The 27,536-nt window shown below is 45.5% G+C and overlaps 1 protein-coding gene across 1 annotated transcript in view; it reads left to right on the top strand.

Annotated features, from left to right (window-relative positions):
• The window catches only part of LOC119390505 (lysosomal alpha-mannosidase), a 58,366-nt gene that overhangs the window by 24,100 nt on the left and 6,730 nt on the right, over nucleotides 1-27,536 (top strand). The window contains exons 8-23 of the mRNA XM_037658115.2: nucleotides 1,679-1,795; nucleotides 3,259-3,459; nucleotides 3,523-3,589; nucleotides 3,714-3,753; nucleotides 4,237-4,306; nucleotides 4,422-4,544; nucleotides 5,630-5,746; nucleotides 6,597-6,730; nucleotides 7,565-7,625; nucleotides 11,926-12,141; nucleotides 18,497-18,621; nucleotides 20,202-20,303; nucleotides 21,034-21,121; nucleotides 21,790-21,876; nucleotides 22,857-23,087; nucleotides 26,161-26,316. Coding sequence (XP_037514043.1) covers nucleotides 1,679-1,795; nucleotides 3,259-3,459; nucleotides 3,523-3,589; nucleotides 3,714-3,753; nucleotides 4,237-4,306; nucleotides 4,422-4,544; nucleotides 5,630-5,746; nucleotides 6,597-6,730; nucleotides 7,565-7,625; nucleotides 11,926-12,141; nucleotides 18,497-18,621; nucleotides 20,202-20,303; nucleotides 21,034-21,121; nucleotides 21,790-21,876; nucleotides 22,857-23,087; nucleotides 26,161-26,316 — 1,935 coding nt within the window. The remainder of the gene's footprint in view (nucleotides 1-1,678; nucleotides 1,796-3,258; nucleotides 3,460-3,522; nucleotides 3,590-3,713; nucleotides 3,754-4,236; nucleotides 4,307-4,421; nucleotides 4,545-5,629; nucleotides 5,747-6,596; nucleotides 6,731-7,564; nucleotides 7,626-11,925; nucleotides 12,142-18,496; nucleotides 18,622-20,201; nucleotides 20,304-21,033; nucleotides 21,122-21,789; nucleotides 21,877-22,856; nucleotides 23,088-26,160; nucleotides 26,317-27,536) is intronic.

Below are 27,536 nucleotides of genomic sequence, written 5' to 3'. Positions count from 1 at the left end.
GTTAGAAATGCTAGTTGTTGTGCGAGCAGTATACCCGCCTGGGCGTGAGGCTTCGCGTTGATCCGAACCTGCAACCTTCGAATAACGCGCCCGATGCTCTACCAATTTAGCTACGGTGGCGTTCGTCCCCCCATCAAATTAACTTTATCGGGTATATCTGTACAATTAAACGTGGAAGTGCTAGTCAGCGCCTCTCGCAGCTGCGAGAGGCGCTAACACTCCCAGGTTATGGCTGCGAGAGGCGCTAACTAACACTCCCTGGTTTAAATGTACAGATATACGAGATAAAGTTGACAGGGGGACGAACGCCACCGTAGCTCAATTGGTAGAGCATCGGGCGCGTTATTCGAAGGTTGCAGATTAGGTCCCTGCCGGCGGCAAGTTGTCTTTTCCAGCATTTTAATTTCTTCACATTTATATAATAATTATTACAAATAACGTCCCCTATGCTTTCCTTGGCTTGGTTGTCTGTTTGTTTCTATTAATGTTGTGTTTAACAAAGAAAAACTAGCCCGTAAATTCCCCTTCTTTTCGTTCATAGTATTCTTCAGTAACAACAGCAACGAATTGCAAATACGATTCAGGAATTAAACCAATAAAGTATTATAGTATGCCTAAAAATCAATATGATGAACACACAGATAAGGCTGAATAGCCAGGCGAAAGAGAGAGTTCAAGATTGAAAACCAGACTTTGCAGTGTATACAAGAATATGTATATTAGGGCAACTACTAACAGGAAAACCTAATCATGAAAAAGGATTCACCAAGGAGTAAGATTGGGCTGGAGCGCAATCGGCAGGCACTCCCAAATAAAGTCAGGAATTCTGCCACTGTTATTAAAGAGAAAAGTATACAATCACTGCATACTGCCAGTTCTAACATATGCGGCTGAAACATGGAGAATAACAAAGTAACTGGAGAAAATGTTGAGGACCACGCAGCGTGTAATAGAACGTAAAATGATAGGAATAACATTAAGAGATCGGAGGACAGCAGATTTGGTCAGGGAACAAAGATGGGTTGAAGATGTCCTAGTTGACAACAAACGGAAGAAATGGACCTGGGCTGGTCACGTAATGCGTAGAACAGACAACCGGTAGTAAGAGCAAACAAGTGGCCACCAAGGGATGGGAAACGCAGTCGAGGTGGGTGCAGAGTTCAATGGAGCGACGAAATTAAGAAGTTCGCAGGTATACAATGGAATCAGCAAGCGCAGCATAGGGCAGACTAGACATCACTGGGAGAGGCCTTCCTCCTGCAGTGGGATAAAACAGGCTGGCAATCATGATGATGATAATTACCGTATCAACCCAACCAAGGATCGCCTCCTGAAGGTCGGGCATGCATCTGCGCAAGGCAGCATCCAGCTGCTCCTCACAAGTCACTATAAGCTTCAGCGCGTGGGGCGCGTATCGTGGCTCCATCTTTCTCAATCTGGATTAGGCGGGCCTCTCAAACGGGCTTCAGAGCGAGTGGGCAATCAGATATATTTTATTTCTTTACTCTAGTTATATAAAGTATAGTTCATTCAAGTGTTGATTTGAGTCTATAGTGAGTTTCTTTTAGTGATCTGGGTCCTCTGAGTGTATAGTTTATCAAAGGTTATATTGAAGTAACTGATCCTTGTTGGACTATATCAATGTAACTTTTGTCTTCTTTAAAACGACGCATTGCAGGCAACCTTCTACAAGTCTAACAACATCCCAGTCACTATGGGCAATGACTTCAACTACCAGAGCGCCGGCCATTGGTTTACCAACTTGGACAAGCTGATTCACTATGCAAACCTGAGGGTAAAAAGATTCTTTGACGCGCTTTTATGACGTTCGCGTTGTTATTTTAAACGAAATTTTAAGGTTTCAAGAAAAAAATGACCACCCGAGCACTCCGTACAGGGGATTAGTGCATCGAGTGAGAAGAAAGAAAATAACAGGTTTTTGTAACAGCGCAGCTCTTTAGCAAATCGTTCCTTGCATCTCGTATCACGATACTATCATCATCATAAACTGATATGTGCCACAAAAATTGGATAAATCCCACTACTCACCATTGGTGCACTAAAAATGTCTGCGAAGCAACTACGCAACCATGGGTCGCCCGAAGATAAATCGCACTCCCGAGGGAGAAGCCGCGATCCGAGAAGCGAGGCTTGCCGCTGTGCGCGAACGTTAACGGCAGCGCCGAGACGATCCGGAGTATAAGGCCAGGGAATCGGAACAGAAGAGACTGCGGTGGCAACAAGTTCTCGAATGCAGGGAGTGCAAACGTGCTGCAAATGCTGCTCTGTGCGTTCCCTGCGGCAAGACCCAGCATACCGAGTAGCGGAGTGACCCCATGCCCCTACGGGTGGCGCCGACGCCACCATCGTCAGAGCATCGCAGTCCTTGTCAAAGACGAGTACCGCGGGTGGAGAACCGAGGACGATAAGGCAAAGATGGAGACCAAACTTGCTACACCCTCGCTGCAGCCAAGTTCAACCTCGCTACAGCCACGTTCAAGGCAAGTTCAACCTCGCTACACCCTCGCTGCAGCCAAGTTCAACCTCGCTACAGCCACGTTCAGGCCAAGTGCAACCTCGCTACAGCCACGTTCAAGCCAAGTTCAACCTCGCTACAGACAAATTCAAGTAAGGTTCAACCTCGCTACAGCCACGTTCAAGCAAGGTTCAACCTCGCTACAGCCACGTTCAAGCCAAGTTCAATCTCGCTACAGCCACGTTCAAGCCAAGTTCAACCTCGCTACAGCTAAGTTCTGCCTAGATACATTAATAAATAGGCATGAGACCGATCAACGTCGCTGTGTATCGAGCATTGCGCGGCATAGCGCAAGCTTTCAGCCATTTTTTTTTTTTCATTTGAGTCGTCTTAGGCGAATGCATGAGGGACCTTGTGGTTTTTTTTTCGTTACGTCTGTCCTGAAATCTTGATTGACGTTTGTCGCCCGTGCGCTCCCTTCTTCACTTTTAGCGGGCCAGTGGGGAGTCGCGGGATTTGCACAATTTCTGTGGCACACACGCGTTAGAAGTTTCCGCGTACATAAGACGGACGGATTTTGGCTTGTCTTAACCATATACAGCTTCGCTGAAAAAAAAAACGGGTTTGCTGGCGTAAGGGCGATTTACAATCAATCTTCATTGTAGATCTTTTCGTGTATTCGTTTAGTTTGACACAGAGAAAGCAGAGAGAAGGCCTCGGTACGCCCTAATCATAGTTGCTTGATCATACAGTACACTATTGACTTAAATCTCTTGTTCCAGTCGGAAGAAACTAAAGTCAACCTGCTGTATTCGACGCCATCGTGCTACCTGAAGGCCTTGCACGAGTCGGGCATCAAGTGGCCCAACAAGACGGACGACTTCTTCCCGTACGCCAGCGATCCCCACGCCTACTGGACCGGATACTTCACCAGCCGGCCGGCCTTCAAGTTCCTCGACCGATACGCCAACAACCAACTACAGGTGCGCGCGCTCCCGCGAGATACATTCACGGACGCGAGTGACGCTAACGAAATGTTGTTTCAGGCGTCCAAACAACTGGGTGTCTTGGCTGGTCCCAGGGAAGTCACGGAAGCCTCCCTTGACGTATTACGTAAGTATACTTTATTATGTATTAGTATACCCGAAGCAAACACTCATTTCTTCAGCCTTCACCGGATAAAATCGTATGTTATCGAAAAGGGCAAGAAAAAAAGCGCCATTATGCTCTGTTGCAGGCGAAACCTTGGCCGTCGGTCAGCACCACGACGCAATAACGTACGTACGAAGGTTCACCTCAGTGTCTCTGCTGAAGATGTCCACCTGTCCGGGTTCGTAGATAAGTTCGTGCAGCCGAGTGCCTCGGCCTTCGCCTTTTGCCAGCATTGGATGAGTCGTGCGATCAAATTCCGGCGTCCCGTCGCTCCCAAGCCAATGGTTACCGCTGTTATCATATTTCATGAGTACACTATAGCACTGCGCATGCTCCGTTCCGCTAAAGCCGCGCAGCCTTGCTGCAGAGCTTGTGGCTCAGATAAACAGCGGTTGCGTCGCACCGGCACTTCCATGACGTTAATGAGGGCTTGCAAGGACTGGTCCCAAGGTATCCAGAACTTGCAGTGCGCTTCGAGCTGATGGGAAGCTGGTTCTGTTTACTCGCTTAGTGTCTAACATTGTACGTGCGTACCAGCGTTCACTGCCTTTCTTGAGCCTTCGTCGCTTACGTGTTTGTGACGTCTATTTCTTCGAAAATCGTTTCAGTGGAACCGCCAAGCAGGCCGTTGCCAATGACTACGTAAAGCACATTTCTGTCGGTCTCCACGCGAGTGACGTAAGTAGGCGCTTGCTTGCATGTGTCCGGGATTTAGCACGGAATAGGCTGCGAGTTTGGGAGGATAACCATGCCCGTTATTTGTTTTTTTTTTTTTGTTTGTTTGTTTTTTCAGAAATATGCAAACTACGCTTTCGAGAAACTTCTGGGTCTGCACCCGCAGGCGAAGGTGCCAGAACTCGTCCGTTGTCACACTCTGAACATTAGTGCTTGCGATGTCACCGAAACGTCTGAAAAGGTGAGTGGCTGTGCGTGGAGACTCATCTTCATGATTTTTGCACTAAGCAGTTGTTTAACACCCACGTAGAGAACAACAAAAAAATCCTCAGGGGCTATAACGTACGCACACGCAAATTCGTTCAATACAATGCCCTTCTTTCAAATACATTGGCCGACGTATGGAGAGACTCCACAGCTACCTTTAGTTTCCAGAAAAAAAAAATTTGAAAAATTGCGATGGAGAGAGGTCAGGCAAGGATATACAATTTCTCTAATGTTGTTTACTGCACGCTTAGAAGAGCTATTTTAAAGAGCTGGACTGGAAAGAAGTAGAAATAAAAATCAACGGAAAATATCTCAGCGGCATATACTCTGCATATGACATTGTGCTCTCCAGCAATGATGGCGCCACAAATTGCAACAAGCGATTGAAGACCTCAACCGGGAAAGTGGCAAGGTAGGGTTGAATATTTCAAGGAGTGCAAAATGAAACGGTTAGGAAGGAACGATTTGGCTGCCTCAACGATGTACAGAGCTTCCCAGCGTACATGTATCTATTCATGCTTTCTGGCCACCTGAACAATATTTATGCAATTTTCACGCCAATTTCATATTTGAATGAACACACTAGGGAAAGCTTTTGAAAACTACTGAATATTTATTTGCATGCCTGCTATTTTATTTACAGGCCGATTCAAATAGGACAATACTCACCAGGAATCTTCGAGCATTCGCATACTACTTGCCTTTGGTGCACGAGCAATCTTTCTAACAATTTTATCGCGCTGACATATGCTAGTTAAGCATTCAAATCAACAACAATTCTGCCGCAAGGATTAGGGAGAGTTGTTCCTTCACTCTCTCGATATATAGAAAAGCTCCTTGGACAGCGCCAATGTTTAGTAAATGTACTTAAAATTGTCGTAAAGCTTACTCTCCATCGACGCGCTGAGTGGAGGGTTTCGCACGTCTGCGATCGTTGTTTAATTGTCATACTTTTAAATCGTAATCAATGGTTCGCCCTTTGGTTAAAAGGGATAATCTCCCTATCTGCCTCCTCGAAATCGCATTTTGTCTTCTTTTTTTGTGTGTATGGTCCGCCAGTTTTCCGTCGTGGCGTACAACCCGCAAGCAGCTCCCGTCCACGTCTACCTCAGAGTCCCAGTAGTGGGCGGCAGTTGGCGCGTCCTCGACGGCAATCTCACGGAGGTGCCTGCGGAGGTAAGTTGACCAGGTCATAAAAGCAACCTTGTGATAAGTTCCGCCGTGCCCTTCTCTATCATGTGCACATTGTGATCTTACGTTATGCGGTCCGGTTCATCTCCGACACCCTTTTTATAGCGCTCACACATAACCGTAAGTTCAGACGCCCCACGGAAGCTTCGTAAAGCGGGGGACAGACGGGTCCGATTTTCCATGCGATCCGACGGCCGACGCCGCGGTGGGGGAGAGGGAATGGTGGCTGTACGATGCTATGAAAGGTCACCATTCCGGTTTCCCCTCCGCCGTGTCGGACGTCGAATCGCATGAAAAATCGTACCGTCTGTCTCGCCCTTAAAGGAGGGGATGTTCATCTACTCGGACGGCGGTAAGCGCTGGGAAAAAAAAAACGTGTGATGAGAACTTGCTATCGGTGGGACGTTGCATGGATTAATAGCGCTCCTGTCGTGGTCAGCATGTAAGCTACAGAGTGAGCTATAGTAAAGTTAGCCGGTCATATCCTGTCTTCAAAGGGTACAAACTCATCAGAGCAGGGTTTGACAGCATGGCACCGTACGATTAGTAAGCACGGAAGCCACAGCTGAACATGGCCATGGCGCTGTGAACGTTAATATGTTGGCCGCTTTGAGAGGAACACGACGAAAAAGTTTTTTTTTAGCTTCGACTGACGCGATCTTCACGATTTTATCGTACGCTGTGAATGGTTCGCAAACACAAATTTCTTTATATGGCACATCGAGTGTTAAAAGCGGGACAACACCCTTTGCCTAATTCCCTTCGAAGAGAGGGCACGGCAACTGTTGAGTTCTTCCTGCACTATTTTTTTTCTTTTTCTCATCTACGTTCATAGATCACTAAAATACCGACGGGTGTGATAAACCTTCCGGAAAGGTCTAGCAAAGCTGACCGGGAAATCGTATTCACTGCTGACCTCGCGGCATTAGGCTTCACAACGTACTTCATCGAATCTGACCACTCGAAGGAGTCACCGACGCATCAGGAGAAAGGTAACCCGGAGGGCAAGACGCCCATTTCCTTTTCATTTGTGTGGCTTGTCCCTTCGGTGTTATACTTTGAAGAAATGAGCAACGTAGGGTTGCGTTTGGGGACTACGGTCAGGGACTATGTTTGAGGTTGGGAATTATGGGTCGACTGCTGAAATGCTTTTTTTTATTCATTGGTTTGTTGCGCGACACGGCGCTCTAAATGCGGACAAGGTTGGACATTATAGGCGAGGTCATAGCTCTGGCTGGGTGCCCTGAGAGACATCTTCATAATTACCTGTTGCTGTAAATAAAATGGCGGTGCCTAGAAAGGCACTGCAATGATATAAATCATCATCTCTTTCTTGTTACAACATCTGCTGCGTAACGGTAATTAAGAGCCTCATTCTTTCTTATGACTTTCTTATTGTGCATGTGTCGAAGAACGGGAAGAAATAATTGCACCAAGCACATTTCGTTTAGTTAACGATAGCCGACACTTTATAAAAAGGACACGTCATCTGAATATAAATGCTTATCTTTCTTGTTTCGAGGGGGGGGGGGGGGGAGGGCTGGTATATCTCATTCTTTCTGAAGGCGAAAGCTGCAACGTGCGTTTATTTGGGATAATACCTTCATTGTACTAATTCGGTCTGGCTAATCTTTAGTAGTATTTGTGAATACAAACGTTAAAACACGCCGCATTATTTTGGCGAGGCGGCTGAGCCGGACCACAGTGGCTACCGCGCCTGTACGCGCTCGGTTTCAACGATTTGCAAATTTTGCTTACATGTGAGTGCTATATTAACCCTTTTACTTTCCAGTACATCCGAAGGATGACACTGCGGCAACGTGCGACAATCCCCGGTACCGAGGAAATGGTCCTGAAAGGAAAAGTAAGACATGAAAGCCGCCGCGCAGATCACATTCATGTATGATTAAGCGCCATATTATAGCTACATGCGTATGTGCAAAATTAGGGCCGTGACCTAGTGTGATAGTTCTACACCAATCCTGCATTTTTTCCGCGTTCATTAAACGGTATACAAACCGCACCCCAGCTATATTATCGCAGTATGTCTGGCCAGACATAAGTATGGGTGTCAAAATTGAGCATCAAGGCGAACTGAATTCTATCGTTCTATTCTGATTTCCACTCTCTCTCATCTGGGTCCTTCCTCTCATTCGAATATGTCATTAACCACGTCGTACCACAGAGTCATTCTGAAGCGATGCCCAGTCGCATCAGTTTCGTTTATTGTTCAGTTCAGTGGGAAAGGAGCATATTATATGTACAGTAATATTCCGAGCAAGTGCCCCCTCCAATTTCACTGCAAGAATATCAAAATTTCATGCCATTCCGGGAACCCCCCCTTTCCTGTTCCCTGCCGTTCTGCACCCCGATCATGCACCGCGTCGTTGCAAAATTAATGATCTGCTTAAATACCATCCGAAATCCTGTTTAGCAGTCCCATCTGTAAGCGCCTGCGCCTGAGTTGTATCTGATCCCCCTCCTCACCCTCCCTCGCATAATGATCGCATCACGAACTTAACGCAAGACACCCACGAGAATTTCCAGGGTCCCCCGAGCAAAAGCATAGCCTTCGGTATCTGTATTCCAAGATGGTACCTATGACGACGTACGCAGCAAACGTAAGGCCTCTGAGATCTGCGTTGGCTGCCTAGAGGAGTTGCGTTGTCTTGTAATCGGAGGTGCTACCATACCGGTCCTCCCGCGGTCTGATCGCGTTGCCATTGCGTTTCTTGCGCTTGTTAGCCGTCGTTCTAATGCGCCGTGCCATTAACGACAGCGAGAAGACTTCTGAGGAAGTCCACTCCGTTTTCTTCTGACGCGAAAACTTTGCTGGCGCAATCTTGAGTTACTTTCGTGCCGTTACCGGAAAGCGCCCCCCCCCCCTCCACTTTGAGGGTAATTTCGACTTGCTTAAGGGGGCGCTTGCTCGGGATTTAACGGTAGCAAGAATTGCCATTATTTTTATCACAATGACCATGCTGTCGGAATAAGAAAAAAAAATTCAGACGTAATCAGGTGCCGTGCGTTAAACAATAATGCCTTAAGTTAAGCAAGTCCGCTCCTTTAGGTGCTCTAAATATTGCATGCAGTTAACTAAACTTCCCCGACTTCATAGATAACAGACGCAAATTACTTGAAAGGTAAACAGGTATGCGCAAATTGTCCGCAAGGACACATTAAGAAAAAATTATGGACAAGCGCAGCTCTTCTTACTGTGTGCTTGTGTGCAATTTTCGCATACCTATTTACCTTTCAAGTATGAATCAACTCGCCAAGTACCAAGTCTTACTGAACGGAAATTACCTTTCACAGCGGAAAGAAAACAGCGCAAAAGACGGAGCACAAGAAAAAGGAGGACACAGACAACAGCGATGTTGTTTCCTTTTTATTGCGCTCCGTCTTTTGCTCTGTTTTCTTTTCGCCATGTCGTACCAACGCGCCCAAGCATCCACTTTAGTTACCTTTCACGCTTTCTTATTACGAACAAAAACTTACAAACATTACGTGTATAAGACGTATAGAATCCTGAGCCTGAGTTGAGGGAAGAATATGATGACTGAAGTGCGACACATTTTATAATACGTTTAAGGCTTAATCGTGTAGGGGCGCGAACCATATGCCTAGTGTTAACTAAGAATGGTCAAAACACCCGGGGGCACATGTTGTGTACTCTTGCTACATAGCAATCAGCAGCAGCTGCAAACGGGAAGAGGCGGTAAACTCACAGGGTCTCTTAAGCACTCGCCTAAGACGACTCGAAGGCGAAAGCCAGCCGGTGTGGTTATCTTACCGTGAACTGCGTATCATGCCAACGCCACCCTTTATTTTAGGGGCTAAGCGCCTTAGGGTCTCGGCGTGTCGGCGTACATCCTCGTCTGCTGTCGTGACGGTCCATTTGCTTGGGCGCAAGAGAGGGCGCCACCGCCTCAGCGCTCGCCGTGTGGCGAGAGAGAGCGAACGGCGCGCGTTGACTATGGAAACGCTCTTTCTGCGGTGAACGCTCAACTACCGGGGCGCAAGGATTTTGGACACGCCCGCCAGTGGCTTCCTGGGCCGCTTCAGCTCATATTGCGGAAGAGTGTGATGTCCCTGACGTCGCCGATAATTTGTAACTGAATTACGCTGCCGTGTTTACGCGCGTATTACGAGCAATGGCTAAGTGTTGGCTGATGTCGGCTATACGTCGTGATAACAGTAACATAGCCTTCATTCAATATCATTCTAATGGTTGCCTCGACCAACAACATACTTTGTTTATCTGTGCCTGCCGTTGTGTTTCAAGCTCGTTGTGTTTTAACGAGCTCTCCCATTAGGATTCGTTTCGGTTAGTGCGATAGTCACGGGTAGATGTGCCTGTACTCTATATGACGCCTGTATCACGCCGCTGTATGAGTTACGACTAAAATTTGCCGTGAGTTCTTGTCATGACTAATGGGGCGAACTGCGGAGGAAAGAACAACGAAACTATAAGAGGGATCTTCACGTGACAAAGCCGAGTCGCTTAATGTGCGAAGGAGGAATCTCGGCAGAGATGTCGAAACACTAGACGACAGGCGTCGTAATGCGTGACTAAAAGTGCGGACACTGTGAAAGTGAGACGTTCTCGTTGCAAGAGCAACGATGTTTACGAATGTCGAAGCCTTGAACTAACGCCGCCAAATTGCGGCGAGCAGGAAACACGCAGAAATCGCGTCAGCCAAGTAGCGTTAAGGCACGTTCACACTGAGCGCGGATCCGGAAAGCGGACGCGGATTATCCGCAAAAGCGGAAAACCCGCGGCCGTTTGCCCGGATCGCTCCCGGACCGCTTTTCTCCGCGCGGAAAAGTTGGCCGATTTGGCTGCAGCCAATCAGGGCTCGAGAAGCGCGCGCTCAGCGTCTCGTAGTGCCGCAAGATGGCGACACGTCCACCGTGGATTGGTGGATTGCACCGCTCCCGCGGCGGAGTGGGCAGACGGCAACGCGGTCGGTCTGAACAGCCGCGCGCCCACGCTGCCTCTCCGCTTTTAAAATCCGCTCGCCCGCTTGCGTGCTCCACGCTCGGTGTGAACGTGCCTTTATAGCGAAGGCCACTCGGCTGATGTCAAACGAAAAAGTTCTTGAAGACAACCGCTATTAACAATACTCGATTACAGCTTAAGAAAAAAGAAATGTCTGGTCAGCCCACAGTACCGCAGCGCGCGTGCCCTTCTCCTGTGAAAGGCAGTCGACCTAACTGGTTTCCACACAAATTGTAAGTAATTTTCACCCGCTATTGTAAATACTACGCATATAATGAGTTAAACGTCCGTCGTTACTGCATAAAATGTTATGTTTGGATAAACAGCGATGTCGGAATCCCTGAAGAAATTCACTAGGGCGTTCAAGTTTCCGGTCTTAAACCAGCGACACAAATGCGTGCCTCTGTGGGGAAGTAAACTCTCTGAAACTATGGAGAGGTGCTTGACATCTAGAAGTTGACGATGATGATGATCCCCTTTATGAATGGCCCACACCCGCTCGGGGGGAATTGGCCAAGAAACGAATAAGTTAGAGGTGGTCTCATATGAATTGTATGACTAATGCGCTATATAATAGAATAAATTAATAATACTAATTTTAAAATTCGAAATCCAAACCGCCCTGATTCAATTAAGAATTTTTGTACAGCGGAACAGAAATCCCGGTGACAATGACCTAATGAGGAGGCTCGCAAGGACAGAATATTAGAAGCAATGAAATCCAATCTAATTTGATTAAACACCGCTTTGAGAATGTTCTTCCTCAGTGCATTGAAGCGGTTACATGATAAAAAATAATGTTCGACTGCTTCGTCCTTGTTGCAAAACGAGCAAAGAGGAGAAGGAGCCAGACCAACTCTGTGCATATAAAAGTTTAGTTTTGGAACGCGACAGCGTAATTTTGTAAAAATAACTTCCTCTGTTCTTGTTGAACAGAAATTCCTACGCCAAGGGAACAAGAAGTGTCGATATTCGTTTAGATGAGTGATTAATGTTTTACCAGAGTCTTAAATTATGGCGCGCCTTCTAAATCTGTCAGGAATTATGAATGCTGACGTGGGAGTAATTGAGAGTATCGGAAGTTGCAGCGTCATCGCCGTTTTCTCGGAGGAGTTGTATTTCGAAGAACTAGAGACACACGCAACGCATTGCTTCCTTGCAGGTTACGAGCGCATTCATCGACTGTGCCAGTGGCCTCCTCAGCGCCATCTCGTGGAAGGAAACGAAAATCCGTGTGAACCAGTCCTTCTACTGGTACATGGGTCACGCTGGTAACAACACCGAGTTCCAGTACCGAGCCTCTGGCGCCTACATATTCAGACCACAGCAGCAGGAACCGTTACCGGTGGCGGACAAAGCCGAACTGGTACATATTGAGGTTAGTTCTTTTCAATTCTTGAATTAAAAGATTTCATTTTCAAAAGTTCCCTTGAACAGCTAGCGATTAGCCTTTGTAATGATGCAGTTTGTGGGTGCAAAGGAACAAAAGAAAAAAATATTCCGAAACTTGAATAAACAAGGGTGCGAGATACCGTGAAGACTTTTAATTTTTCGATAAATTCTTGAACACGGGGTGCCACTGTGTTCTAAATTTTTTTTCATTCTTCAAGCTTCTGTCTTTCCTGAACTTCTGCCTTTTCTTGGATTTATTTATTCACATAGTACACGTGAGACATTAAGGTGACAACATCAATACGCGAGGGGTTTTAAGTACGTAGCGCTTCAGGGATCCGGCTTCTCGTCCATCCGTACATATCGTGTGGCGTGATCACGATCAAAAATGAAGTGGTCAATACAGGCCTAAAACAAGGCTAGCAATGCTCAAAACCGGGTGAAATAAACGAACATGGTCTAGAAGAATATAATTAACAGAAATAACCAATAATTAATTGCAATAATTAACTTTAAGGAACCCTGCAGCACTTTTCCAAGTAGCCATGGAGTAGCTTCACTAAAGGAACTTATTGCCTCACGAATGAAACGCTGCAAAAATTTTTACATCCATCCAGTACGAGCGGAGTTACATAGATTTGTCGCACGCTGTAATTGCTTTCAATCTTCTCTCGCCGCGACGAAAGCGCTGGAGGTGTGGCACGGGGAAGGGGGTAAGTCACGCGCCCCTCCTGACCTTCAGTACGTTTTCTTTTTTAGGGGCGAAGCTCCTACACGGGTGAGCTTAACCGCTGTTATACTCAACTGCAGTTAGTGGACGTAACCACAGTTACCGTAAACCAGACAGAGGCGCTGTCACACGTTTGCAGCGCTTCCAAGCGTTCTTTAGTTGATACATGGCTGCGTTCGTGCAACGCCGCTATAACACCGCCTTGTACAGGGCTTCGCGCTCGATTATGGACGCGTCAGCAGCGTGTTTTGATGCGAGTCTATCAAATAGTGTGAAGCCCTGTTCAATGAACAAACGCAGCCGTGTATCAATCTCGTGAAATGCACACGAGATTTTTGCAGCACGGACGAACTTTTACCTCAAAGCCGGTAATTTATCTTCCCAAATGCGTATCAACGCCTCCGTCGTCGCAACGGTCCATTTGACACGCTTTTGGCTCGATATTTCGCTGGGAGCCGAGCTGCTCGCTTCCGACATGGGGGCAGCCATGTTGTACGTCAGTTTACGGCGCTAACAGGGGTTGCCTACCTCCGTTTACGAAAACGGTCGTTAGCGGATTAACTGTGGTTAGGGTTGTCGTGTGACAAGGTATAACAGCCGTTAGACTTAACGGCTGTCGTACTTAATTGTGGTTAGACTACCCGTGTGACAAGGGTATAACCTTGTCACGTCTCCGTTGTCCGGCGTAACCACCTTTGCAAACTGCCCACTACTTCGTCTTTGCAAACATCCCACTACGACCCATCACCGATCAATCACTTCACCGACCATAAAGCCGTTATAATGAAGGAGGAACGGAAGCCACGTCTAGCTACCGCTTACGATTAATAAAATTTCTTGTACAAATATATACAGTGTTTGTCACGCCTTTGATGATGTACTGGGCTATCGCTTTGATTACTGCTGGGCGAAACCACTGAAGATTTCACGGTGTAACCATGATTGCTTCAGGACAGTGCAGGGCAGTATCGAAGATACATGTATCTTCGATACTATCTTAGATACTCTTTGGGTATCTTGTATCTGTATCGCGATACGTCTTGCAAAATGAGTATCTGTATCTGTATTTCCGATACATTCAATAATGTATCGTGTATCCTAAGATACAAGATACTGCTATAGAAACACCACCGTGCGAAACAATAAACGTCGACCGGAATTCCGGTTCTCAAGCTGATATTGCTGCCACTAAGCCACCTGAATAAAACTAACGACAATAACATCCTTGTATATTTCCGCCAGAGCGTTCCAGCGAGCACAGGCGATGACGTTTAAGCGTCCCTATTGCTGGAGCAGAGTCACGTGATGGCGCTCGCGCCATCGCGACAGAAACAAGCGTGCGAACGTCTACGCGCCGCCTGCCTTTTTTTTTCTAGATGTTTTCTTTCTTTTTAGTTCCGTTGATGTCATGACACTTGTTCATAGACCCTGCACTCTGCGTACTTCAGTGCATGCGGCGTATTTCGCACAAATTCTGATGCCGCTATACTGTCGCTATCGAAGTTTGTTTTGCGTGATGCTTCGTTGCAATGTCTCAAGAATGCAAGAATGGGGCTGCTTTGCGTCTCGCGCCTTTCACACATCAGCGATTTGAAAGATGTTGTGGAAGCAAGCTTGACTTACATAGTACGATGAGATTGACTTACATGCAAAGGAGATTCTAACAAGCGTCCCACAATCGGTGCTGACGTTAGATGCATTTACCTAACAGGAAATATTTTGACTGTACTGTGTCTTTGTTCTTCCTGCTAAATTATTCGAAAAGTTCTTTTAATGATAACTTGATTGTTAGCACAAGTGCTTTCTTTGCTGTCTTCCGTTCGCATCCCATAGATTACCTAATCCTCTGCATAGTTTTTTGCCCATCTGTTTATTGTAATATGTCTTTTATAACCTGCTGCTAAAATACGTTCTCTGCTTTATTCTTATTTTTTAACTGTCGGCGAACGTGGTTTTATTTCATATTGTAGCGATGCTGAAGCACAGAGACTAGTCAAACAAACGTATTTATTAAGGGCGAACCTGTGCCCACAACTCTAAGTGTAAAAACTGCGACTCAGTCGAACACCATAGAGAACATCCCACTGTCTTCCTCTTTTTCTTCATCCGAAGTCCCGAGCGCGTGGCGCATGCGAGCCGGGTCCGACCAGGTGCGCGTGCCACGATGGTCTTTGCGCGGCAACGACAATACGGCGCGCATGCGTGTCCTGTATGCGCATGGATGGGCGCGTTATTTGAATGCGGATAAGATGACGCGGCAATATTTCGCGGGCTTTCTCTAAAAGCCCGAAAACATTCACCACGCAGCATGTACGCTGCCAAAAAAAAAAGATTGGGTCGGTCGTTTTGGAATTCGCTCTACGATGGGTCGAAGCGCAGTTGGCCCTAAAGTGAATATTAAAAAATGTCGCAATGTCGCATAATTGACCTTATTTAATTAATCAGTTAAGCTTAGTACAAAACATACCATAATGAGTGCCACATGACGGCAAACCAAATACCTTTGGTTTCATTCAGCGACGGTTAACCACTTGTTTTTTTTTAATATTGGGTTCTACTTACGTGAAACACCCTGTATACATATTCACTTTGATTGTTTAATACGGAACCACCTTGCTATTTGACTTAAATATATTTGTTTTCCTTTTTTTAAGGTCACCTTAAAGTATTCTTATTCTTACAAATCCGCAGGTAAGCAGAGCTAGAAGTGGCAATAGTGTGAATAGCAGTGATAAGCCGCGGCGTCTTGTGCCGCTAGAATACGTCTGAGACGTTTCCTGGCGGCTCAGGTTCTCTCGGACAACAAATGGTAAAAGATTGCACGTTAGTGACTATGTTGCTAACGAACGCTTTACGCCAGCAGATAAGTAAAATATGAAAAATCACTGCAGTTTTATGTCCTCAATTAATTGTGAGCGCCGAGTATGTAGTTCATCGTCTTTACACGATGCGTCAAACAATATCGCTACCAACGTTGTTGCTGCTGTACACCTGTCGGTGGATGCGGTATTACGAAAACAATACGTTTGCGGACAAGATTATTTGCGCCATCGTGCGAAGGCACTTGCAAGTAGATGGTAACCAGCTAGCTAGTCTCCAAGGAGAGCAGCGACACCAATAAACTACAGAAGCGTCAAGCAAAAACAACTAACAGCGCAGCAGTTAAAGATCTGTCATGTTAAGCAGCCAAACAAATCCCAATAAGTCGTTCAGAAATGAAACTAATACGCCTTGAGCAAGAAAGTTTGTATCTGGTGATACAAACAGGTATTTTGTTAAAATTAAACAAAGCTGGTCGCAGTTAAGAAATTTTCAAGTAAACACATTTCTGCATAGGCTTTTGCTGCTTCATTATATAGATATATAACAGCAAATTTGCAAATGTATCGAAGTATCTTAAGATACAATTGGGAAGTATCGTATCGGATACAATTATTCCGCGAGTATCTTGTATCTGTATCTCAAATACTTCTGGCAAGAGTATCTTGTATCGTATCGCGATACAATTTCAAAGTATTTTTGCCCAGCCCTGCTTCAGGAGCTCTGCCCAAGCTCTTCATCATTCACCCGTGGATATGCTGTGAAATTTTTTCTTCGAGCGCGTGGCGTACTTTCAGTGCGATCGCGCGCGGGGGAGTGGCGGCCTTTCGCAGCGGCTGCAGTAGCTGCTGAGCGCGCCATGTTCAAATCAGCCAATGGCGTGGAACCTGCCTGTGGCGCCGTAAGCATCATTTTTTGTCGAGAGAAGAGGAAGCGCTTTTTAGCTGACTTTGCGAATTTATTGTAAGTCCCAGGCCGCGTGCTGCGCTATAATGTTTGGCTCGCGTGTTCTCGGGAGCCTTGACTACCGATCAGCAGCGTTTTCTGACCATGTTGAAAAAGTGTTGCAGGGCCCCTTTAATATCGCTAAAAACGCTTCGGAAACGTGCGGCTGGCTCCCGCGCCGCGCAAGCGAGGGCGCCACCGCCTCGCCATAAGCGCGATTGCTCCTCCCACTGGCGCTTCTCCGGCGCCGGCGTTACAAACTCCTGAGAGATATCATTCATAGATAGAGCCTAACAACAGCTCAACGGGAATCGCTGGGTGTCCGTGCTCTACGCACTTCCTCAGGTTTAACAGTAGTGGAGCTGCATTTGGCGCATGATTTAGGTATACACCAATTGCTACACAAGAACGACATTGGCGCTGTATTGTTACGTTAAAATACGCGCTATAGTTTAGTGGCATTTTATTACTCAGAAAGAGAGGTAGGGTGGGATGGAGAGAGGAAGGGAGGGAGGCGATTGAGTGAATGCGTGCTGCAGGGCTGATCTTAGAATGACGCCTCAGGTCAACGTGTAAAAACGTCGGCTATAATGCGAATGAAAAAGAGGGTGAACTGTTTTGGTCATATTTACGTGACAAATTTTTCGAATTCTTGCTGAATGTTTAAGGCTTTGTTAGCAGTACGAGATAAGAGCGTAGGGAAAAGAAAACATGTCAGGAGAGTGGAGAAAGCTGAGCCTCAGCGCGGGAAAAACCCGGCGACAGGATGGATGAGTTTTGCGAAATTTCAGCCAGCCTGGGCAAAATTGTGCGGGCTCCGCTCACTTCAAAGAGAGAAGAACAGTGGAGTTCCCGCTTCATGAAGTACGTTTAGGATAAACTGTGACATAGTCGCTATATTATATCTATCTATCTATCTATCTATCTATCTATCTATCTATCTATCTATCTATCTATCTATCTATCTATCTATCTATCTATCTATCTATCTATCTATCTATCTATCGCACTACAATTTGTTTTTATCGCACTCATTGATTCACCCTTGCGGTTAAACTGATTTTTCTATCTATCTATCTATCTATCTATCTATCTATCTATCTATCTATCTATCTATCTATCTATCTATCTATCTATCTATCTATCTAATCTCGGTCATATTACTCTCCCACACCACTACTGAGCGATGTTCGTGTGGCAGCAGGCTGTGCAATATAGATAATTACTACAGCAATACGAAACTATGCGTCGTTTCGTGGCTGCCCATAGTCCTTGTGTTTTCTTTGTCTTTTTTTTGCGCCCTGTAGTAATCTTCACTTACCTTCATAAAAATGAGCAGTAACATACGCAGGAAAACTAATTTGAGTTCTCCCTTGAATGCAGATTAAAGTATGCGTCCTGCTTGTTCCTTCTTTTTCGTTCATTTTGAGATATGAAGCAGTACCACAGAGAAATACTACCTTGTAACGTTTATTCGCTCCCACGGCGTTATTGTCTTATGGTAGCACTGATAACGTAGGCCATACACGCGAACACAGGCGCGTGCAAGTGACGATGATTGACTAAACTGAGCGTGCTCTCTTACCGCGAGAATGGATCTCAACTTCTGGATGATCTTACGGGGTAGTTCGTCAATGCGATTTACGCTGGGCATACTCCTCGACAATACGTGTTTAATTTGTAATATCCGCACGTATTGCTGTACTTGCCGGCACACGCTATTGTTGGGCGAGTGCGTATGCGTAGTTTTTTCTCATTAAACGGTAACGTATGAATACGTGACTTTCGGTGCTTACGGTGGAGCAGCCCATCTGATTGAGCGCCTCCGATTTCATTTCCGCCGCAGAAAAATGGCACCATTGTCCAGGAAGTTCACCAAAAGTTTTCCGACTGGCTGACGCAAGTGATACGCGTGTACGACGACGCAGATTTTGTCGAATTCATCTGGGTGGTTGGTTCCATTCCTGTGGCGTAAGTAAAACCGCTCAGTCCATCAGTGGGGTTTTTTTGCTATACGGGATATCACGACTATAGCGTCAGCCAAGTTTTTTTAAAAAGTGAAGACCATTGAGCTTCGCGTTCAAGAGTGGTACTCGGCATGCGTATCCACGCAGCAAGTACTGGATATACGTATATACACAGACCTCGAAATGCCAGTGTGTATTCTTGACATTTGAATGGATTTCCTTATTAAATATTTAATATAGATAATGCATTTACGGAAGTCGAGCGCAGGACAACATAAGACAGGGAGACAAAGTGTACACAATGGCGCTGTAGTTTGTGTACTGTGCTTTCTTCTTTTCTTTGTTATTTAAGCCTTACAGCCTGAATGGACAATAATGTGAAGCGTTAAATCAATTTAGACTGGCAAAGCATTATTTTACAACTTTTTTTTTTAATTTCACCGCTGTGGGTGCATTATTAGAAGATGAAATGAAAGCCAGAGCTTCATTTTGCGGTTTCTCACCGAAACTTCTAAACCTGAATGATGTTGTGACGTCCCAGACTTCAGCGTCTTTCTCTTCGTAATTTGGTCTCATTGTTTGAATAAATTTCCCTGAAATTTTCCGCGTTATATATCTAGCTCCCTCGAGACACAGCGCAATTCATTGTTGTCGAGGGCTATGCAGATGCCGTCATAATCATGATGTCATGGCGTGTTGGAGCGATAGCTTCAAGGTGGCATCGCCACCGGTATCTTGGTATAACACGTTTCCTAGCTTGCCAAGCATCTTATCGCTGCAAGAGTGGAGCACCTGGTTTTATGAAGGGTAATCTACTAATAAGATAAAAACAGCTTTTCCTCTTTAGCATGTCTTTAGAGGGGCCCTGTAAACGCTTTCCAAAATAATCATGGAATAGCTTCACCAAAAGAGCTTACTGCCTCACAAATTGGCTACCGCAAAAATGTTTAGAATCCGTCGAGTACCAGCGGAGTTACAGGGATCTGTCGTATGCTTTAAGCGCTTTCTCTCTCCTTTCGTACAAGCCAGCGCGCTGAAAGCTACGCAGGGAGGGACGGGGGATGACAAGGGGGCGAGAAGAAACGCCCGTTCGTCAGCGTGCGTCATGACCTTGCGCACTTTTTTTCTTGTTTCTTTTTCTTTCTAACGTGCGGCTTACTTTCAGTGTGATCGCGAGTTCGGCCACGTTGCGGCATCCCACGGCGGCCGCTGTAACTATTCGGCTCACGAGGCTCAAATCAGCAAATGGCCTTGGACTTTGGTATTATGGCGCGGTCATTTGGGTATATGGCATCATTTGTAGAGAGAAGAGTGAGCGATTTCTAGCTGACTTGAGAATTAATCGTAAATTCCGGGCCGCGCGCCGCGCTGTACTATTTAGGTCAAGTGTTCTCAGGAGCCTCGAGTACCGATCGGCAGCGTTGATGGAAAAGTGTTCCGGAGCCCCTTTAATAGCATGATGCACCAACAGACCCACGTCGCTACCCGTGTGAAATATAGTGTGTTCTATTTGAGTTCTCACACCGAATATTCTAAGTTATCTTTTAGAGTGTGACATTGCTTTTTTTTTCTCCTTACTTACAGCGATCAGAAAGGAAAAGAAATCATCACGAGGTTCGATACCGAACTTAAGAATGGCGGAATCTTTTACACAGACTCAAATGGAAGAGAAATTCTTCAGCGACGGTGAGAGAACCTGAGTCACCATCTCTTTCTTCCCTCTATTCCTATTGTTATTCAATTTATACTTTTCGGCTACGCTTCTTTGTAACGTATAGGGAAGCAGATACTATTCAAATAAATATAATCAGAAAACGAGCACTTGTAATCAGTTGACAATAATTAACAACAGCGCGATAAGTGCGTGTTATCTGTCTTACTCCGTAAATGGAAATGCTCATCAACCGGCCATGATACTTCGATTGATATAGTTGGCCGGGTATTAAAGTGAGCAAAGGATTGATACGTCTTTCTCCTCTCTACCTTCGTTCTGATAAATAAATAAATAAATAAATAAATAAATAAATAAATAAATAAATAAATAAATAAATAAATAAATAAATTTAGAGTACCACGGTTGCGTTTTAAGAGATCCAACTATAGGAAAGCGCCAGCTTCCTTCATGAACGCATCGTTTTTGCGGTGATTTTAAGTAGGCAGACTTTTACACCGTGCCAAGCTGTAGACGGAGACTATGGTGCGTCAGCTATTAATATTGTCGAATCATGAAAGTCCTGCGCTCTCATGTCTGCCTTTTCTTTCTTGAGCGCCCGACAACCATATATACATATCTACTTCTTTCTAAACTGAATTTAGGCGTCGTTATATTAAAAATAAACTGCCCTCTTTACGGAAACTTGTTCTTCCGCTTTACAGGCATGTTACTAAGCCTCACTGGCGATCTTTTTGCTTTCAGCCTCAACTACAGACCAACGTGGCAGGTTAATATCAAGGAGCCAGTGGCTGGAAACTATTACCCCGTCAACAGCAGGATCTATATTGCGGTAAGGTCGGGGGCTACGATTAAATAAGGCACGACAAAAGCGACATCTTGCTCGTGTCCCTATATGGACCATCTAACGATAGAGGAAAAAAAAAAGAAATGCACTTAAATCTTCACCTTGCAATCCTGTTTTCACCAGACAGATCTTCGGGACAAACGAAAAGTGAGATTCCTAAAAAAAAAGCAATGTACGCGTGAGAGTTTGTTACTGTATTGCACCATAAGACTCAATTTCCGCACAGTAAGGCTTAGCGGCAGTGGAACGATGACTGTACTGAAATATTTGAGACACCGTGATACATTAACTCTCTTAAGGAAAGATTGTTATTCGCCCGCTAGTTGCACAAAGGTGCACAAATTTTCTTGTAGCTTCGTGCTCCCAACGACTGGATGACAATTTTGTTTCTTTCATATATCTTATTGCACTTTGCGGTGTTCTGCAAAACTTATTTGCCATTAGCTCCACTTACTTTAGCTCTTTGCACTGTGAGATATAGTAAAGACGCGAACTTTCGTTTCATCATAATCGAAAAGGTTTAGCTCCATTGTTGACAACTGTAGCCAAAACAAGGATGAGTTCGCCACTGTTTTCTCACTATTGCTGTTTGTACGTGCTTGACCTCGAGTGTTTGCTTACCGTTAGTCCTCTCTTCGTTTCTTTCCCTCCAGGACACCACTGAGAAGGTTCAATTCACCGTGCTCACCGATCGATCTCAGGGAGGCAGCAGCCTGCGAGAAGGCTCAGTGGAACTGATGGTAAGCGCCGACTTCCTCGCAAACGCATCGTAGTGAATAACCATGCATGACTGAACAAAGCAATAAAAAGCCGGTAGAATAAACATCGGCAACCCCGAGTAAATGACTTCTTAAGGAGCTGCGCTGCAATGCACTAGCTCTTCACATGACCTAACAAACTAGGTAACGCCTCACGTAACCTAACACAGATGAACACAGATTTATATTGGACTTACTGGAACTTTTCTGTTTCGTAACTATTGCAAGCTTGTGCAGCTTAAAGAGAACAAATCTTGCTTCATCCCATACATAAATCTGATGTGACATGTATGTCATGTATGTGAGGGTCTCCTACTGGGGCCACACGCTAAATAATACCATTTGTGTTCTTATGAGATTGTCGGATACCTTTCGCCTATAGTTTATGAGATATCTTCATAATGAACTAGTGAATGCCGCTATTGTTGGCATGGTAGCCCGGCAGTGTATCGGTCCGTCAGACGTGTGAGCCTTAGAACAACTGCACCAAAGACGGACAACTGAACACGGAAACATCAAGTGGGAATTGTGGTGGCCACATATTTTTGCTATTGACTTTGGCTTGGACAAATACATAGGGCACGTGTATTATTAATATACGTGTGGTGTGTTCGGAGGTGCGCATCGAGGCAACCTGCACAATGGTGTCGCAACCGACTCTACCGAAGAAACTATATGACACATATTACATATATTCAATAATCGCACATGACTATATAAGAACATATTTGAGTCATATGTGTGCATATGAGGTTATTCGGTATAGGACATACATGAGATATCATACTTCGAGATCGAAAGCCCTCTTGCAATGCTTAATGCGCTTCTGCACTTCCCAGTCCATAGCTTTTCGCAGTACACTCCAGGATCATTTAAAAGGAAATACTGTCGATGCAAACAGGCGACGATGCCTCTAATTATAAAAAAAAGGTTATCTCAAAGTCTGCGCTGCATGCCTGCAGGTTCACCGGCGGTTGCTGTTCGACGACGCGTTCGGCGTCGGCGAGGCCCTGAACGAAACTTATTACCATGGTCGGGGTCTGGTGGTACGCGGAACGCACCGGGTCACCGTGACTCCTTTCGACCAGGCCGCCCAAGTTCACCGACAGCTGGCAATTGCGACCTACTCGGCCCCCGCCCTTTACTTTGCGCCTGTCGACAGCAAAACCTACACGTCTGAGTGCAAAACCAACGTAAGTGCAAGTTAGGAATTCTGAAGGTGTGCGAACTTTTGGGGTAGTTGGTGAGAAGTAGTTATTGGACCACAGCGCTGAAGTGACGCCCACAAGTAAGACTGCAAGGACGACGGGTTGATAGATAGAGCTCGTCATAGCTGTCTCTCTAGAAGGTGGAATATGAAAACAAGCAAATAAAACGACACTGAAAAAAGAAGGCGGCAGGAGAAAGCCGGGCTAACTCTAACTCGCGCGGAACAACTAACAATTTTTCGCCTCCTTTTTCAGAATACCCTATTTTCTTTGCTGGTTTTCATCTTCAGTCATGTACCAACTGGGCCGACTGTCCACACTGTTGCTGTCTTTCGCGTCTGTACAACTTTTCCGCATTCTTTCAATAATTGCTTAGATATCCTCGTGTTGTCGCGTCGGCCTCAGATATGAATTTCCTGGCATAAACCACAGAACTGTCCACGTGGTATCTTATGACACTGCGAAGTGTTTTTAGTGATCGAACGGTGCAAAAGCTTGAATGTTTTCCTTATAGAGGTGGCTTTCGGTTGGGTTTTCACGCACGAAGTCCTTTCTTAGCACTTTCGTGACCGCGGAAAAATCGGTTGTTTTTGGCTAGTCTAGGAAATATTTTTTCCCTGCCAAAGAATTATAATTGATGCTAAAGTGTAGGGTATCAAATAATAGAGCAAGAATTGGTCTTTCCAACAGTATTAATTTCAAACAACGGTTTTATTTCTTATAAAAATAAAAAAATTATCAAACAAAGAAAAATGCATTAAAAAGAAAGAAAGATTCATATAAACATCAATGCTACTCTGCAAAGGTTAAACATTAAAAAAAATCGAAATATACGTTTTGAACGCAAAGCCCCCGTAGAATAATAGTGGAAATATAGGCTCTGTAAGTGCAAAGATTATTTACACAAATACAAGAATATAGGCACTAGTGCCTATCATGCCTCCGCGCGATGCAGGTTCTTGACGCGGTGAAACAAAGGCTGGCTGCGCATGTTACGGGGAAATTTTTTTTTTCTGTTCAGCTTTCCTAGCATAGTTTGCAGTTCTGGTATTTTTTCAATTTTCCTGTGTATTTGTTGAAATGAACAGTGTAGCCTGTTCCAAATCTGCAAAAATCCATAATTGTACTCTCATTTGACCTCTTTCTCGCTCATATACTGCCGAATACCATACCGACCTTCACATTTCACCTTTTTCTCATTCACTGAAAGGTTCCGACGGGGTTAAAAGATAGCGTAGAAAAATCGTTCATGTGTTGCAATAGAGAAGACACGTGGTGAAGATTCTCGTGGGATGCGACGGTCGTCTTCTTCAGATCAGAGACACTCAAGAAGCCTTGAACCTTTTTCCGTGACATCACTGACGGTGGACGAAGGCCTGGAAATTTGTGTCGTCGACCCCAACACCAATGCAAGCGCGGGACTTCAACGATTACCATGTACACATGGAATGCGACGAACTTGCTCATCTTCTCTTCAGTAACCTCCCTCCATGGATCCGTCCCTCTCACTGTACGTTGGCTTTTCGAAAGTATGCGTCCACGCATACTTATCTGTGTGGTTGCATGTCCCTCTGACGACTTCTGAGGTAAAACACAACATGAAGACGCCGCCGCGCAGCACACCGGAGCGTTGGGTCAAAGTCCGCTCCGCGCCGTCTTCGCGAAGAGAACTGCGCTCTTTCTGCAGCCGGCGCCAAATGCTCCCGCCCGAATGAAGTTAACACCTTGCAGATAAGAGCTGTTATGTTTAGAACGCACCGGATGCGTTTACATCGACGCGCGGCAGCGATAAAACGACCCGAGGAGAAGACGAAACTTACAGGCGGATAGCTGCTGATGTTCCGGGGAGGTTTGACGCACTTTCTCCGTCTGTACGACTTCGCCTGGCGAATCGAAGTCGTCTTTCGTGTCTGTGCTGCTACCATCATCCAGAGATTGCCGCTCATATTAATCGGAATCCGTCGAAATTCGCCGTTTCTGTGGAGCACCCGCGAGCGGCGTCGACGCAAAGTCTGAAACAACGAGCGCTCACCTACCCGACTGCGAACGAGCTTTAAAAATCTCCCCGCGGTGGAAAAAACAAACTCGCAAACAAAACTGATAAAAACATGTTATTTTATGCTCTGTATTGCGTTAGCTGTCCAGAACCGCTCAGAGAGTGCCAAAACTTGATCTTGAAGTCATCGATAACATACTATCGATGGGAATAGGCGCGGTCACGAAAGTGTTAGACCCCTTTGCTGGAAAATAACCACTATTCTTAAAACAGAGCAGCCTTTATTTAGGTCCTTGATTGCAGCAGCCTTATACCCTCCAAATGATCTGTACGACATGACGACGAGCGGTACATGCTGAGAGCAGATACACTACGCCTTTCATTTAGCCTTTAAACACCATTTCCCGCGGCGTTATTAAAGCTCATATTGAACCATCGATGTTTCACACCTCCAGATGAAAACGTCAGCTACTCGTTTCCGAAAAATTGTGAGATGCTACGGTGAGTCAAGTTGACACCGAACATGCAGTTCGGGATGACGAATCAGGTAACACGTGCGGAAAATTTTGTTGGCCTAGTTGCCGCAGCTTTTGTACGGAACGTAGCTCTGAAAGCACTATGTTCCCCGACATATCTCCATAAGTCCCGCGAAAGTGTAATTGCTATGTTAACTTGCCTAGCTAATCTTCTGAATGTTATGACACTTTTCAGTGTGCGAGCAAGAGCAGAAGTTACGCCATCCAGTAGCAGAACACGGCCTGCGCCGGAAACATTTGAGAAGCACCTCACACAGCTGTTGCACGAAGAATTAGTAATAATAATAAATCGAACACAACCGAAGTCAGGTGACCCTCATGCAAAGCATCCTTCTGTTTTGCTTGTATTTCGGTTATGCCATGCACACTTTAATTGGGTTTCAGACGTGGCCGTGACATTTCCCTTGTCGCATTACATCGTACCATAAAATTCATCTCCGAATGCCTTTTCATCTCTCAGGCCCCTTCTGAAGCTTCATCGTATATAGTGCCTCACCAATGTTTTGCAATCTCTTCGCGCGTGCAGTGCACCGCTCTGAAGAGGCCACTGCCCGGCAACGTGCAACTGCTCACATTCGAACACTGGAACAAGGGAGACCAGGTGCTGCTGCGGCTGGAGCACTTCTTCGAGAAGAACGACCAAGCGGGAGAATTCTCCAAGCCGGTCAACTTCAGCTTACAGGTGAGGGACTCTGGTGACACGGTCGTTGCTGCATCTTGAGAAAGGTGGCAGCGAGCAGGGGCCGAGTCAGTCAACAACAAGATGTAATGTTAGACGCAGAAGAAACATCCGGTGCTGCAAATTCCGATTCGAAACAATTTTCGATAGCGTTACGTCTACAAACCTCGATGTCATGACTAACGCGAAAAAAATTTCGATGCCTTGTATGTAAATTACCAATTTTCAAGCTAATTGAAGGAATACTCAGCATCAAGCCCATACGCTGCCGTCATCGGCTTCTTTGGTGATGCGTTCGTTTGTATATTTTGTATATTGCTATCTATATTACTGCTCGTATATTGTGTTTGTATGTTTGCTCTGTGTAGTGCACAAAACAAAAAATTAATGACTTCGAACATCTGGTATTTTAACATTTTGGTTTTGTGAACAATAGATACTATGTAAACGTTTATATTGCAGTGCCGAGGCCTTGAGTAAATGTCCGTCTTTCTGCTATTTTTGTGGTTAGTTATGTTTGTTGAGAACGTTACAGAAAATACCTCGTAAGTAGTCGGCGCTACGCGTAGGTGCCGCCCTTATATTATATACAACTATTTTTAAAAAATCCTTCATGAAAAATTATTGTGTGATAATGGCCACACTCGCTTGTGTCTTAAAGGACTTCTCACTTGCCGTCAGTAAGAATAGCATTTTCAATGTCTGGGATGGGGTGGACCTTCTCTGGCACGCTTCTATCGATGACCGCACAGCATCGGCGCAACACAGAGAGAGAGTAACTAGCGTTGAAAGTTGGGCGACTTGGTACGGGAGGATCTTCTAACGAAGTGCACAGCTGGACAGGACACAAAGAAAGAAGAGGCAGACAAGCGCAGACTCACAACTGATTTAATGAATATACGTAGTAACAATAAACAGCGTCCAGCACGGATGACGTGTCACTATCACAGACTAACAACGTAACAAATAAAAAAACGCCAGGCCTGCGCGGAAAGCGCAGCACAGTCACAGCGAAAGCTGGAAGAGCGGCATTTCTAGAGCCCGTTATAAACTCTCCTGTGGCTACTAATACAGGTACATTAGCAACGTACCCACTACGCCACAAAGCGTAATTTTTGGGAAGTTGGGAAGCACCCAGCACGACATTATTCGATGTTCTGCGGAGAAGCGAGGTACCATATGTAAGCGATTATGTGCAGTTTGTTGATGCGGCGGTTGATGAC

The sequence above is a fragment of the Rhipicephalus sanguineus genome, chromosome 4 (assembly GCF_013339695.2).
Source record: "Rhipicephalus sanguineus isolate Rsan-2018 chromosome 4, BIME_Rsan_1.4, whole genome shotgun sequence".
NCBI lineage: Eukaryota > Metazoa > Arthropoda > Arachnida > Ixodida > Ixodidae > Rhipicephalus > Rhipicephalus sanguineus.
The sequence above is the reverse complement of the archived record's forward strand: the minus strand, read 5'-3'. Positions and strand labels throughout refer to the sequence as shown.